The following is a 15,000-nucleotide window of genomic DNA, read 5'->3' on the forward strand; positions in this document are numbered from 1 at the left end:
TCACAGTTATTAAATCAGTGTGTCAGTGGCACAGTACAGCTACGTGTGTGTGTGTCAAACATTTTAGTGAACTACATTTGTTTGGGCTGGTTATATATTTGAAATAAAGAGAAAATGTTGACTCTAGCGATGACGAGGCTTCATTTAAACTGCAGAAGATGCCGTCTGACAATGAGATGAAAATGCCTCACAGCAGCTGTTTTCCATCCTATTTAGATGGCATTTCTTTAAATGATCAGTCCAGGAGATGGTGCTGATGGACAACAGTATTAGTTCAAAGAGGATAAAAGCAGGTAAAATAGATTAAAACTATCGTTTCAAAGCTGTCCAAATGTGACTGTTTACACGCATCAGCTGCCGACCGGAAGTTCTTCGCATTCTCCTTGCGCATACACGCAAAGCATAATGGGTCATTTTGCGTTCCAAGAAAAAGGTCTATAGTGCACAACATAAATGAGTAAGCTCCCTTTGAAGATTAAAAGTGCAGTCACCTAACATCTTAAGAAATACAAGCATAATACATGCATAATACATTTGAATAAAATGTATTAATTATACATATGCACTACCGGTCAAATGTTTGGGGTCGTTTTTTCTTTTTTTCATGTTTTTTTTAATTTTTTTTTAAGAAAATGATTCTGTTCTTCAAGGCGGAATTTATTAAATGCAAAAAAAAGTTAAATTGTTAAATATTGATTCAAATTTGAAATAACAGTATGTAGTTTCAAATAAAATTATTAGTCCAGTCATTATTGCTATAATCCAAGTTGACAATCGTGTGTTACTTCTAACTTGTAGTGTTTTTCATATGGGAGGTGCTTTCAGGACATATGGCTGTGGAGGGAGGAGAACCGTACACGCTTGTAAAGATTTTAATCAATTCTTGATCCGCCCCAATAAAGGCAGATGTCGTTTCAGCTGCTTCTGATTAAATGTGCATAAAGTGCAAACGACTCAAATGGTTAAAAAGAAACATGCTGGGAAATGATTTCTGCTCGTGTGTGTGCAACAGAAGTCTGTACAGGTTTAACTTCAGCCGCTTTCAATGTATAATTAACAGTTCATTTGTTCAACATAAAACAGGACAAATTTTGTGAAACATAGAGGAGTTTTTTTTTTTTTTTTTATTCGACTGAAACATGAGGACAGGGCAGCACATATAGTGGCTCCTCCCCTTTAAAAACAGCCAATAGCATTTCGTTTTATCATAGGTCTGCCAGTGAGAGTGGTTGAGCTCGAGCACATCAAATAAAAAGCAAATGAGAAGCGTATTAAAGGGGGCGGGAGATAACAGATACCAGACAGCATTTGATTGGTCAGGAGATTTGATGAAAATTGCTTTAAATTCAAATGAGTGGCAAAAGAAGGCAGAGCTACAAAATGCCCATGTGTCAGTATAGTGGCAGATTCGAAATCAAGACTAACATCATATACTAATGAGGAACAGATTGTCACTAATGGGCAGGGCTTCCTCCTCTGATGACACGCACAAAGGTCGAAAGCCAATCAAACAAAGTGTTTCAGCAGATTGTTTTTTAAAGTGCGATAGTGGTACTTACAGTCCACTGGACTCTGACGGAAGACGATGAGAGAATTGTGGGATTGTGAAGGTGAATGACGACATCTCCCAGTTCTCTCTGGATCTGGCCATGCTCCACTCCCTGGCTGGTTGGTGGGACGTCTAATCATATAAACACAGAAAAATATGTAGCACATGGATATACATTTCTAAACACACAAGATATACGAAAAGCAAATACCCCAGAATTTGGAGATAATACACAAAATGCAGATAAAATCTTTTTATAATTGAGAAAGCTGGCATGAAGCAGGAGTTGTGATAGTCTCTTCTTTGCTATTGTTATGTCTACTCCAGTAAAATAGCCTCTCAAACTAGATTTTTGACTTTGTCGATTGGGAACTGACTGGATGGTTGTGGTTTACTATTGGTGGGTCTCAAAAATAATGTATAATAAGCACTGAAATATTAGATGAAAAAAATCATTCGTTTTTTTTTTCGTGGTGATTTTAACGAAGTAATTAACCATGTTTATTTATTTATCACTTTGCATTGCCAATGTCCAAGCAGTTTGGAAAGACATTTAAAAAAACAGTATAAAAAGACCAAGATCTCCTAGACTGTCTTATGCTGCATTCACACCAGACACGGAAGCATCATCAAGCGCGAGTGATTTACATGTTAAGTCAATGCAAAGACGTGAATAGACATCCTGCAGCATGATACATACGAATGGCGCGGCTAGAATGACGTGTATTGCGCGAATGGTACGGGTCAAATGAAAGACCCGTACCACATGAAATTCACTTGTGAAGTGAATTTGATGCACGAATAAAGCGGATTTGACGCACGAATGAAGCGAGTAAACTCAAATGTTCACGTGTCCTGTACACACGAATAGTCCAATTTATCTCCCTGTTCCGCGTCTGGAGTGAACACAGCATAAGAAAGCATATAGTATGATATGTATGGATGTTGTCTATGACTATGATGTCTATCATAATACATCTAGAAGTAGTGTGATATGGTCGATAAACCTTAATAAACAACACTCAATCAATCAGCAAACCAACCAACCAACCAACCAACCAATCAATCATCAAACAATCCAACCAAAAAAACAATCAACCATCCAGCCAATTAACCAACAAACCAATCAACAAACAATCATCAAATCATTCATCAAATCATTCAATCAATCAATTAATCAATCATTCAGTCTATCAATCAATCAATCACACCAATCAACTATCCATCCATCCAACCGTTTAACAAATTAATCATCTATCTATCTATCTATCTATCTATCTATCTATCTATCTATCTATCTATCTATCTATCTATCTATCTATCTATCTATCTATCTATCTACCTACCTACCTACCTACCTACCTACCTACCTACCTACCTACCTACCTACCTACCTACCTACCTACCTACCTACCTCTCTCTCTCTCTCTCTCTCTCTCTCTCTCTCTCTCTCTCTCTCTCTCTCTATCTATCTATCTATCTCTCTCTCTCTGTCTCTCTCTCTATCTCTCTCTTAATCAATCAATCAATCAATCAATCAATCAACCAACCAACCAACCAACCAACCAACCAACCAACCTACCTACCTACCTACCTACCTATCTTTCTATCCACCTATCTACTGAATTCATTTAATTAATTATAAGGACACATTCTTTTGCTCTTGACTGAAAGTTGTAAAGACCAGAAAATGAATGCTGCTTTTATTATCAGACTACTACTAGAACACGGCAAGTGCTGATTAAACAGGTTAACATAAAATACTATTACGTTTTATCGAAATGCCTGTTCAACTGCAGAGTGAGATGAGATGCAAGATGTAAATACTTTATCAAAAACAGAATAGCTCAATATAAAAAAAAATCCTTAATGAAATATAATTTTACATTTCTGCCACAACACTATGGTTAAAGTTGATTCTATCATAAATCTGTGTTAGATGTTGCTTATTTGTGGATTGGAAAGCAATTAACTGGACTGTTGTGCATCACTGATTCTCCAGTTTTTCACGTCTGTTGTTGGGAACGTCGATGCAGTTTCATCAGGCATTGAACTTTAAATCATTGAGATATTAGTGATTTATATTAAGCTCTATGAGTGCTTTTTATTCAGTAATTTTACTTTAAGCTAAAAAGGAAAAAGAACTTTTCTATGACATTACTGGATCTTTGAATCACGTTCAGTCTCTTGTTTGTTACATATACATACACACAATCACTGCATTGCTTGTTGCAGTTCACTTATCGCCTACCAGTGTCACTAACTCAATGCTTTCTGGATTTCTACACACAGCCCTTTCAGTACATACAATGGGATATATGAGGTCAAAGGAGAACTGACCTTGTGTTTTGACAGCGTCGCTGATGGGACTGGGGTCGCTCAGGCCGTACGCATTGGCCGCTCTCACCAGAAACAGGTAGACGGCACTTGGCTTCAGACCCTTAAGCACGAAGCTTTCCGTCTTCACATGATCGGCGAGCGTCTGCCAGCTGCTGCCTGCTGCATGGCTGCAATCCACACCACACAAATCAAACATCACCCTTCAGATTACTGCCGACTAAACTTTATATCAAAATACTGTCATTATCCCAAACAATGAGGTAACCGCAAAACACAGCCCTTACAGGAAAGCACGGTTATTTATGACAGACCGAAGCAAATGGAGCGGGTATTTACAGAAACCCCCATTAGCTTGTGAACTGTGTTTACAAACGTTTGTAAAACACGCCCGTTTGACCAATGACTGATGACGATGCTGTCAGAAGTGATGATGTCACCTGAAGGCCTCAATGACGTATGAGGTGGGTGTGGCTCCAGCGTTCAGATTCGGCTTCCAGGAAAGAGACACGGAGGTGCGGCTGACATCCGTGACGTCTGGTTTAGATGGGGCGCTGGGGATGAGGTTGGGATCTGTGGGACGGCCCGGTTGAACTGGAGCACCAAACTCTGAAGACAAAGAAGATAGACATTTTAGTAAAAATGCCAAATGAAGAAATAATCCTCAAGAAGCTGTGGTTTACAGTGCATTTATAACAGCTAAAGGAGCGATATTAGGCGAAGTGGAGTACATTGTATAATCACTGTACACCACAGCTTCCTGGGGGTTACTGCTTTCAAGGACAGGAGCAACAGAACATCTGTTGTATAAAACATCCTAAAGGGACATTTCACCCAAAAATCTAAATTCCACCATCATTTAGTAATTTGTTCCAAGCCTACATAAGTTACTTTTTTTCTGTTGAAGACAAAAGAAGATATTTTGAAAAATGCTGATTGGTTACACCCATTGACTTCCGTAGCAATTGTTTTCCTACTATGGAAGTCAATGAGTGCTAGCTACCAGCATTCTTCAAAAAGCCTTTATTTATGCAGAACAACATAAACAGAATTACATCCATCCATCCATCCATTAACAATGGATGGATGGATGGATGGGTGGATAAATGGATGGATGGATGGATGGGTGAATAAGTGGATGGATGGATGGATGAATGGATGGGTGAATAAGTGGATGGATGGATGGATGGATGGATGGATGGATGGATGAATGGAGGGATGGATGGATGGATGGGTGAACAAGTGGATGGATGGATGGATGAATAAGTGGATGGATGGATGGATAGATGGATGGATGGGTGAATAAGTGGATGGATGGATATATGGGTGAATAAGTTTGATAGATGCATGGGTGAATAAGTGGATAGATGGATGGATGGATGGAAGGATGGATGGATGAATGGATGGATGGGTGAATAAGTGGATGGATGGATGGATGGATGGTTGGATGGGTGAATAAGTGGATGGATGGATGAATGGGTGGGTGGGTGAATAAGTGGATGGATGGATGGGTAAATAAGTGGATGGATGGATAGGTGGGTGGGTGGGTGAATAAGTTGGATAGATGCATGGGTGAATAAGTGGATGGATGGATATACGGATGAATAAGTGGATGGATGGATGGATGGATGGATAGATGGATGGATGGACGGATGGATTGATTGATGGATGGATGGAAGGATAAGTTGGATAGATGCATGGGTGAATAAGTGGATGGATGGATGGATGGATGGATGGATGGATGGATGGATGGATGGACGGATGGATTGATGGATGGATGGATGGACGGATGGATGGATGGATGGATGGATGGATGGATGGATGGATAAGTTGGATAGATGCATGGGTGAATAAGTGGATGGATGGATGGATGGATGGATGGATGGATGGATGGATGGATGGATGGGTGGGTGGGTGGGTAGATAGATAGATAGATAGATAGATAGATAGATAGATAGATAGATAGATAGATAGATAGATAGATAGATAGATAGATAGATAGATAGATAGATAGATAGATAGATAGATAGATAGATAGATAGATAGATAGAACAATGGATAAAATGACAGAACAGAATGACAGATAGAATGATGGAAGGAATGATAGAACAACTGAATGAGGATGAAAGAATCACATAAATGTTAAAACCACATGAGGGAGAGTAATTTTTCATTTTACGGTGAACTGTCCCTTTAAAACAATCCGTCCGTTCATCCACTCATTCGTTAATGCATGCAGTGCAGCGGCTCAAATTTGCATCAAGACACAATGAAAAGCAATTACAGCTGGACGAGGCTTTAATTTCAAACTCAATTTCAGAGCTAATTTCCTGCGGTGTGTTTTTCAGCATCTCAGTCTATTGTGTGTGTTATCTTACGCTCTGTACCTTGCACCTCCAGGTAGGCCTTCCAGGACGCCTCTCCGCTCGGGGTGGAAGCCGTGCAGGTGTACATGCCAGTGTCGCCCAGCTGAAAGAAGAAAACACATGTCTGTTAATGCAAATACATGCATATGGATACATATTGATGATGAGAAGGGCGATACAAAATCTGTGGATTTTTGTTTATTTTTCTGACAGTTTTCTAAAATAAAATCTGTGTATCTTGCATACATATGATTGCCACGAGGCCATTATTATTGGTTAATGAACTTTATAACATTCATTCATTCATTCATTCATTCATTCATTTCCTTTGGCTTAGTCCCTAATTTATCAGGGGTCGCCAAAGTGGAATGACCACAAACATGCCCTTCCGGCCGCAAACCAGTCCTGGGAAACACCCGTACACACTCGCATTAACTCACACGCTCTTACAATACGGCCAATTTAGTTCATTCACCTATACCACAATTCTTTGGACTGTGGGGGAAACAAGGGGAGAACATGCAAACTCCTTTCCTGAAATATTCAGCAAATGTTTCCACATACTCAACAAAGCTCAAATGTAGAAGAGTAAAAAAGAAGGTAAATTGGGTAAGCTAAATTGTCCATAGTGTATCTAGAAAAATAGTCTATGTTTTTGTATTGGTAAACCAAGCCTTAGCCTATTTTTTTGTGAATCCACTAGAGGGCCTTGTGTACATTTTTCAAAATCTGAAACACATTTCTTAGTGTACATTTTGTTGTACGTTTCAGATACATGCCCTTCTTGTACACTGCTGCGAAAAGGCGGGGCTTGTAGAACAGATCACCTGGCGAACCAATGACCTATTATTTTTGGTAAAACAGCTCTTCGCCCCAAGCGCTCTGCATCATAATTACGAGACCATACAAGGTAAGCTGCTGAGCAAACTGACCACGCCAGAAAAGATGTCCATATATAGATAAATACGCGTCAGAAGCATATTCTATAACAAATTATGGAGATTGTTAAAGTGTTTTGTGATATTTATTTAAATAATGCTTTATTTGTTGATAATATGTAAATATTATTAATATGAAAAAGAACTAAAGTTACTGGCGTCATATTACCTAGTAGCAAAATTAGTTTGATGCGTACAGAACACCTAGCGAACCATTGACCTAATATTTTTTGTGTGTGGATGAGTGTGTATGAATGTTTCCCAGTGATGGGTTGCGGCTGGAAGGGCATCTGCTGCATAAAACAAATGCTGGATAAGTTGGTGGTTCATTCCACTGTGGCAACCCCAAAACAACAAAGGGACTAAGCCGAAAAGAAAATGAATGAATGAATTAAACGAACAAGTGAACAACCAAAAACCTTCATTAAACAAAGACTGATAGACAAATAAGATTCACATGTATGTTCCTAGACACCGCATACTTATTAAATAAGGAAAACAATAACATTTGCAGGATAGAGTGCTGGAATATGCTAATATAATTTACAAAAAGAAAGAACACATTTAAGAGCATGTCAGTGGATCTGTCAGTCAGTCTGCACGGGTGGCGTGAAAAGTCGCCAGAAATAGACAGTCTTTCTTGAGCTGCTGGTGTGCGTGTGTTCACTTAATGACATGTTCATTACTGCGGCCCACCTGAAGCGCAACAGATAGAGATGCATCTCTCCATTTCGCTTTATCTCCCCTCTATTCTTTAAAAGAGGCGAGTGAGACATCCACGTTAATTAAAATCGGATAGTGACAGCGAACACGGCGGGGACCTTTGACCCCCATACAGGGGAAACCGGGGTGTTTTTGTGTGTGTGAGTAAGTGTGTGTGTCCTCCCCCCATTTTACACGTGTCTCTTTTACCCCAGTTTGGAGTGTGTGTGTGTGTGTGTGTGTGTGTGAGTGAGCTCTGCGAGGCTGACAGCGGGAGTGTGTGTTCACACATCAGAACCTGCAGGTTGACTGACGGCGCCCTGAACACTAACTGTCTGTGAGTGAGATGATGTTGGGGATGAAAGGAGAGTCAGTCTGACAAACACACACACATACATACACAGACAGACAAAAGAGAACACCTTCAAGCGAGCATGCAAGCACAAGATACTAGAATAGTTTTGTGGTCATTATCATATCTAAAAAGTTACAAACCGAAATACAACAATTCTGCATCAACACTTCCCCGTGTCTGTTCTTCTTTATTTACAACGCAGCAAAACAGTGCTATCTAGGAAAATAGTCTATGTTTTTGCATTGGAAAACCAAGCCTCAGCCTATTTTGGGGGGGGGGATCCACTAGAGGGCGTTGTGTACATTTTTCCAAATTTGAAATACATCTCTTACTGTGTGTTTTGTTGTACATTTCAGATACAGTTCCTTCTTGTACACTTCATTAATAAGGCGGGGCTTGTCATACAGATTACCAAGCAAACCACTGACCTAATATTTTTTTGTAAAACAGCGCTTCACCTCAAGTGCTCTGCATCACAATTACAACACCATACAAGGTGAGCTGCTGAGCAAACTGACCATGCCAGAAAAGCTGTCCATATAGAGATAGATAGGAGACAGAAGCATATTCTATAACACATTATAGACATCATTAAGGTGTTTCGTTGTATTTATTTGGTGCTGTGCAAATAACTGCAGCACAATAATCCTTTATTTGTCAATAATATGTAATATGTAAAGTTACTGGCGTCATATTGACCCATTTTATAAAGGCTTTTTATACAATCACCTAGCGAACCACTGACTTAATCTCGTCCCTTCACCCCAAGTGCTGTACATCATAATTACAACACCATACAAGGTAAGCTGCTGAGCAAACTGACCATGCCATAAAAGTTTTCCATACAGACATACATAGGTTACCAAAACATATATTATAAAAGTTATGGACATCATTAGGGTGTTTTGTGGTATTTACTTGATGTTGTGCAAATAACTGCAGCACAATAATCCTTTATTTGACAATAAGATGTAAATTTTGTTAGTATGAAAAAGAAATAAAGTTACTGGCATCATATTGACCCATTTTATAAAGGCTTGTTATACAATCACCTAGAGAAATACTGACTTAATCTCTTTCCTTCACCCCAAGTGCTGTACAACATAATTACCACACCATACAAGGTGAGCTGCTGAGCAAACTGACCATGCCAGAAAAGCTGTCCATATATAGATAGATAGGAGACAGAAGCATATTCTATAACACATTATAGACATCATTAAGTTGTTTTGTTGTATTTATTTAGTGCTGTGCAAATAACTGCACTGATTCTGAAGAATAAGGTCAACAGTACCACCTTCAGTCAGTAGAGTGTTTGGTGTTAGTTTAGAAAAAGCTTGTGATTTATTGGAGTTTGATGAAGGGCATTGTTCACATTGTTAAACATTGTTCAAAGTGCAACAAATCACAAGCAGATACAACAGTGACCCGGGCAAACTCAATACAACTGTTTTTCTATAGTGCTTTATACAGTGTAGATAGTATAACTGCCATTTCATCAGGAGGACATGGTAAATAACATGGCGAATAAAATGTTTTTATAAGATAAATTCAATAATAACAGAATACAGAATAGTGGTAGAATTCTGCTGTAGTTCTAGTTACTTCATTTTAACTACATTTATTTTTTTACTCATTTAAAACTATTTTGAGATTCAAAATGTATTTTTAATTTGGAAACAAACAGCAATATAAATAATTTTATAGTTTAAAATACAAAAAAAAGGCATCTATACATCTTAACATGCTTAAAACAATATGGACTTAGCCGAGAAGCAAGATTTTACATGAAAAAAGACAATATAGGGTTAAAAAAAAAAACATTTTGATTTTGATTAAATTCAGATTTTTGTTGTTTTGATTTTATATGTAATTATTATTTCAGTAGTCGCATAAAACAAACTTTAATAGCTAATAAAAATGATTTCATACACATCTGCTAATAAAAGTAACATTTTATATGTATATTTTATATTTAAATATTTATTTCAATAGTCTCATTAATAAACTTAGTTAAAGCTAATAAAAATAATTTCACACAAATCCGCTAATAAAAGTAACATTTTATATTTATATTGTCTAAATTTTTTAAAAATAATCTCATTAATAACCTTTAATAAGCAAATAAAAATGATTTCACAAATTTGCTAATGAAATTAAATTTTTATATTAATATTTTATATTTCATTTTTTATAGTCTCACTAAAAACTATAAAAGCTAATAAAAATATTTCACACTAGTCTGCTAATAAAAACATCATTTTTATATTTATGTTTATTTATTTATATATTGTATACATGGTTTAAATAATCTCATTATTAAACTTCAATAAAGCTATTAAAAATATTTTACACAAATCTGCTAATAAAATTACATTTTATAATTATATTTATTTATTTATTTATACTCAAATATTTTTCAAGACTAATTAATAAACTTTATTAAAACTAATAGAAGATTCTTTCATACAAATCTGCTTTTTTTAAGTAAAGTTTTTATACTTATATTATTATTTTTTAACAGTTTCAATATTACAATAAAGCTAAAAAAAATATTTTCCAAAAATCAGCTAAAAAATAACTTTTTTATGTTTATTTATTTATTTTAATAATATATATTTAAATATTTTTTTTCTCTATAGTTTCATTAATAAACTGTAATAAATCTAATAAAAAATTATTTCACCCAAATCCGCTAATAAAAAATGGAAATTAGTCTGTGGAAATGTGAGAACTTGCAACCTGTTTATTTCCAGCAACCTGCATCTAATACGTGATTAAACTGCTGCAATGATGCAGAAAGGTGTGCGCAGTGCAATGTTTTTATAGAGGAACTTTCTTTGATTTTTGATTCTGTCAGTGAAACCTGCAGTGCGGTTTCAGATATACAGAATAAAAGAGTTAACAGCTTAAAAAAAAGACCTGCCAAGTTGAGCTCAGCGAGCTAACCGCATCCAATAAACCACGCTGCCGCATCCAGAAACCTCCATGAATAAAATATTAATAAAACGCAAGCGAGGCGCTGGGTCTGAGACACAACCGCTCGCCATTCCCTGTAAATAGTTGTTCAGTGTGGCGTGTTTGGAATGGAAAATTCCATAAAAATCTTTTACTAAGGAAAACCGAACAAGGGAAACAGTGCTGTACGAGAACAAGTTGGTTTGGTGCAGTAAATGAACACAAGCTTAAATCCGGGAGAACTTTAAGGCAAGACACTGCAGGTAAACAGGGTAAATAAGTTCATGTAATATACTAACAGTTCTCATTTATAATAATAAATTGTATTCATATTCAACCTTCTTTCCTAGTTGATGGATTATATTAAATACCGGAAGCATTTATTGCAGTAAATATTTCAAAAATATTACAGTTAAATACGCAAATGAGCACCTATTTAAATAAACTTAAAATATTTCTAGCGGAAAAATCTGAACACTAAATACGCATCGATGAATTTGCTCTTCAGTGTTTGGACTCTCAGTAATGATTTTAAATCACACTGAACTGAGCTAAACTGAACTGAACTTATACACTAAAAACTGAACTACACTGATCCAGTTACTATGACCATTTATGTGAAGCTGCTTTGACACAATCAACATTGTAAAAGCGCTATACAAATAAAGCTGAATTGAATTTAATTGGATATGAAGGGAACAGTGGATTCTTGGAAATCGTAGAGGAGAACAACTTCTTGTGGAAAAAAAATATGTCATATCCTGTAAATGATGCATGAACAAAACCTTCAGCAAAAACATTCAGAATACAGATGAGAATGAGTCCTGTTGAAGTAGAGATTTATGGTTCAGTGCTGGACAAGAAAAACTCAACCTTATGTAATGTAATTCAAATTTACACATTTTGAAAGAATGTGAACGGCACTCCTGTCCCCAGATACTGTTCATTAATCTGCATTTTTTTGGATAAGAAATAAATAAATAAATAGATAAGTGTATAAATAAATATATAAATGAATTAATATATCAAATATATAAATACATAAATAAATATATAAATAAATAAAAAGGTAGACAAATAAATAGATACATATATAAATAAATACATAAATAAATAAAATATAAAAAATATGTAAAAAAATACATAAATAAATAAATGTTTATAAATATATATATATATATATATATATATATATATATATACATATATATATATATATATATATATATATATATATATATATATATTATATATATGTATGTATAAATATATAAATATATAAATATAAATACATAAAAAAATAAAAAATAAAAATAAATAAATATATAAATAGATAAATATATAAATAAATTATATTAATACAAAAAAGATAAACAAATACATAGATTACTATATAAATAAGTATGTAAATAAAAAATTATTAATTAATTAATTAATAATAAATAGATAGATTAATAATACAGACACAAAAGTTTATAAACATTTATAAAATTATATATATACACATATATTTATTTACACAAACAAAATAAACAAAATTAATTTGAAACAAACAAAGAAACAAAACAAAATAAATAGATTAAAAATAAACAAATAAAACATTACAATGTACAAAATACATTCAACATTGTTTATTTACTTGTCTATATATATAAAAAAAACCCATTATAATCTATTATAATTAATAAAAAAAAAATTCATGACCAAATAGTTTGGAATTTAAGTTTTTCACTGCACTTCTAAAATGCAGTGAACTAAAATAAAAAAAAAAATGTATGGATTCTAAGCAATGACAGGTAAATGAAAAAAAAAAAAAAACTACCCGTAGTGTCTCGAATCTCTCGATTTAAAGTGACAGTTCCTCTAAAACATGAAAATTTATTTCCTATTTACTCACTGTCAAGTGGCTCCAGAGTTTTTATTTTCTGTTATTTTGAAGAAAGCTGAAAACCTGTAACTATTGACTTCAATAGTAGAAAAAAACAAATACAATGGAAGTCAATGGTTACAGTTTTTCAACATTTTTTAAAACATCTTTTATTGTGTTCAACAGGATAAAAAAAAAACACTCAAACCGGTTTGAAACAAATAAAAGTTGAATAAATAAAGAATAAAAAAATGAATTTTCATTTTTGGGTGACCCTTTAAATCATAGTGAGGAGTCAGTGAGGAATCTCTGTACCTTTGCGTATCGAATCTGCAGGGCTCCAGTGTCCAGCTGCTTGAGTCGGGAATCATGTGTGGACACCAGAACTCCATCTTTCCTCCATAAGATGGTAGGAATCGGTGTCCCGGTGGCTTGGCAGCTCAGAACCACCGTCCCGTCCACTGCCACAGTCTGGTTGGTTGGACCCTGACGGACGATTGGTGGAGGCCTGTCTGAAATCACTGAGAAAGACACACAACATCAGAAACCAAGACTATTACACTAGTTTTAAGTCTGTGTGAAATCAAAATTGACTGTTTGTTTTGCTAGCGCACATTGTTATTCACATTAATCTGTGCAAATTGAATTTGGTAATCTTCCATTAAAGTTTGACCATTTGCTTCCGCATGCAGAGTGGCAGACTTTCTCTAAAGACATCAAAAAGAAAGCCCCGCCCCCTACTTAATATTCAGTTTCAGTTGGAAGTAAATCGACATAATGAAGTTAAAGTCTCAGCAACTTCTGGTTAATGTGGACATTAAGAATGTAATTATAGTGTATTAAAAACATTATGGTCTAATAAAATTAGTTCTGTCTTTACTTGTGTATCCTAGTTATTGTATTTTTAACTCTTGAATGACTTGTTTTTATTAGTCTTTATTTCTAACACAAAACTAAAAGACTTTAAAAGAAACCAATACTTTGCTTTTCCATTTGCTTCGGCTTAGTCCCTTAGTCCTTTCATCAGGGGTTGCCACAGCGGAATGAACCACCAACTTTTTCAGCATATGTTTTACACAGCGGATGTACTGGGAAAGTACAGGGAAACACCCATACACACTCATCCACACACCTAAACTATGGTCAAATTAGTTTATTTAATTCACCTATAGCGCATGTCTTTAGACTGGGAAACCGGAGCACTCGGAGGAGAACATGCAAACTCCACACAGAATAGCCAACTGACCCAGCCGGCACTCGAATCAGCGACCCTCATGTTGTTAGGTGACAGTGCTAAATTATTTTTCTCTTACTTTTTACTACTATTCCTTTTTTATAAAACACATAAAATAATATACAAAACTATTAAAATATTATGATTTATGAAACAATCAAGTTCAATGCACACCGAGTCCGCAATATTTGCACATTACAAATAAATTGGACTTGATGCTGAATCAATAATATTTACTCCCTGCCTCTAAAGCTTGCAGTTTTCACAGTTAAATCATTTTTAAGCTTAATACTAGTAATAGTACACTCACCGGCCAGTTTATTAGGTACACCTGTCCAACTGTCTGTTAACGCAAGTTTTCTAATCAATCAGCCAATCACATGGCAGCAACTCGATGCATTTAGGCATGTAGACATGGACAAGACGATCTGCTGCAATTTAAACCAAACATCAGAATGGGAAAGAAAGGGGATTTAAGTGTTGGTGCCAGATGAGCTGCTCTGAGTACTATTTTTACTGGGATTTTCAAGCACAACCATTTCTAGGGTTACAGAGAATAATCCGAAAAAGAGAAAATGTATGCAAATGGCCTCCACAGTCACCATTTATCAATCCAATAGAGCACCTTTGGGATGTGGTGGAATGGGAGATTTGCATTATGGATGTGCAGCCGACAAATTTGCAGCAACTGTGT

At 35.4% G+C, this 15,000-nt stretch overlaps 1 protein-coding gene across 17 annotated transcripts in view; it reads right to left on the minus strand.

Annotated features, from left to right (window-relative positions):
- Positions 1–15,000, minus strand: part of robo1 (roundabout, axon guidance receptor, homolog 1 (Drosophila)) — a 553,775-nt gene that overhangs the window by 63,656 nt on the left and 475,119 nt on the right. For all 17 annotated transcript variants that reach the window (XM_087282423.1, XM_087282421.1, XM_087282414.1 and 14 more), the window contains 5 exon segments: positions 13,388–13,593; positions 6,274–6,355; positions 4,327–4,495; positions 3,890–4,056; positions 1,560–1,681 (listed from right to left, as the gene is read on the minus strand). In XM_087282423.1, coding sequence (XP_087138549.1) covers positions 1,560–1,681; positions 3,890–4,056; positions 4,327–4,495; positions 6,274–6,355; positions 13,388–13,593 — 746 coding nt within the window.

This window comes from Danio rerio, chromosome 15 (genome assembly GCF_052040795.2).
Source record: "Danio rerio strain M-AB ecotype USA chromosome 15, GRCz13ab, whole genome shotgun sequence".
NCBI classification, from domain to species: domain Eukaryota; kingdom Metazoa; phylum Chordata; class Actinopteri; order Cypriniformes; family Danionidae; genus Danio; species Danio rerio.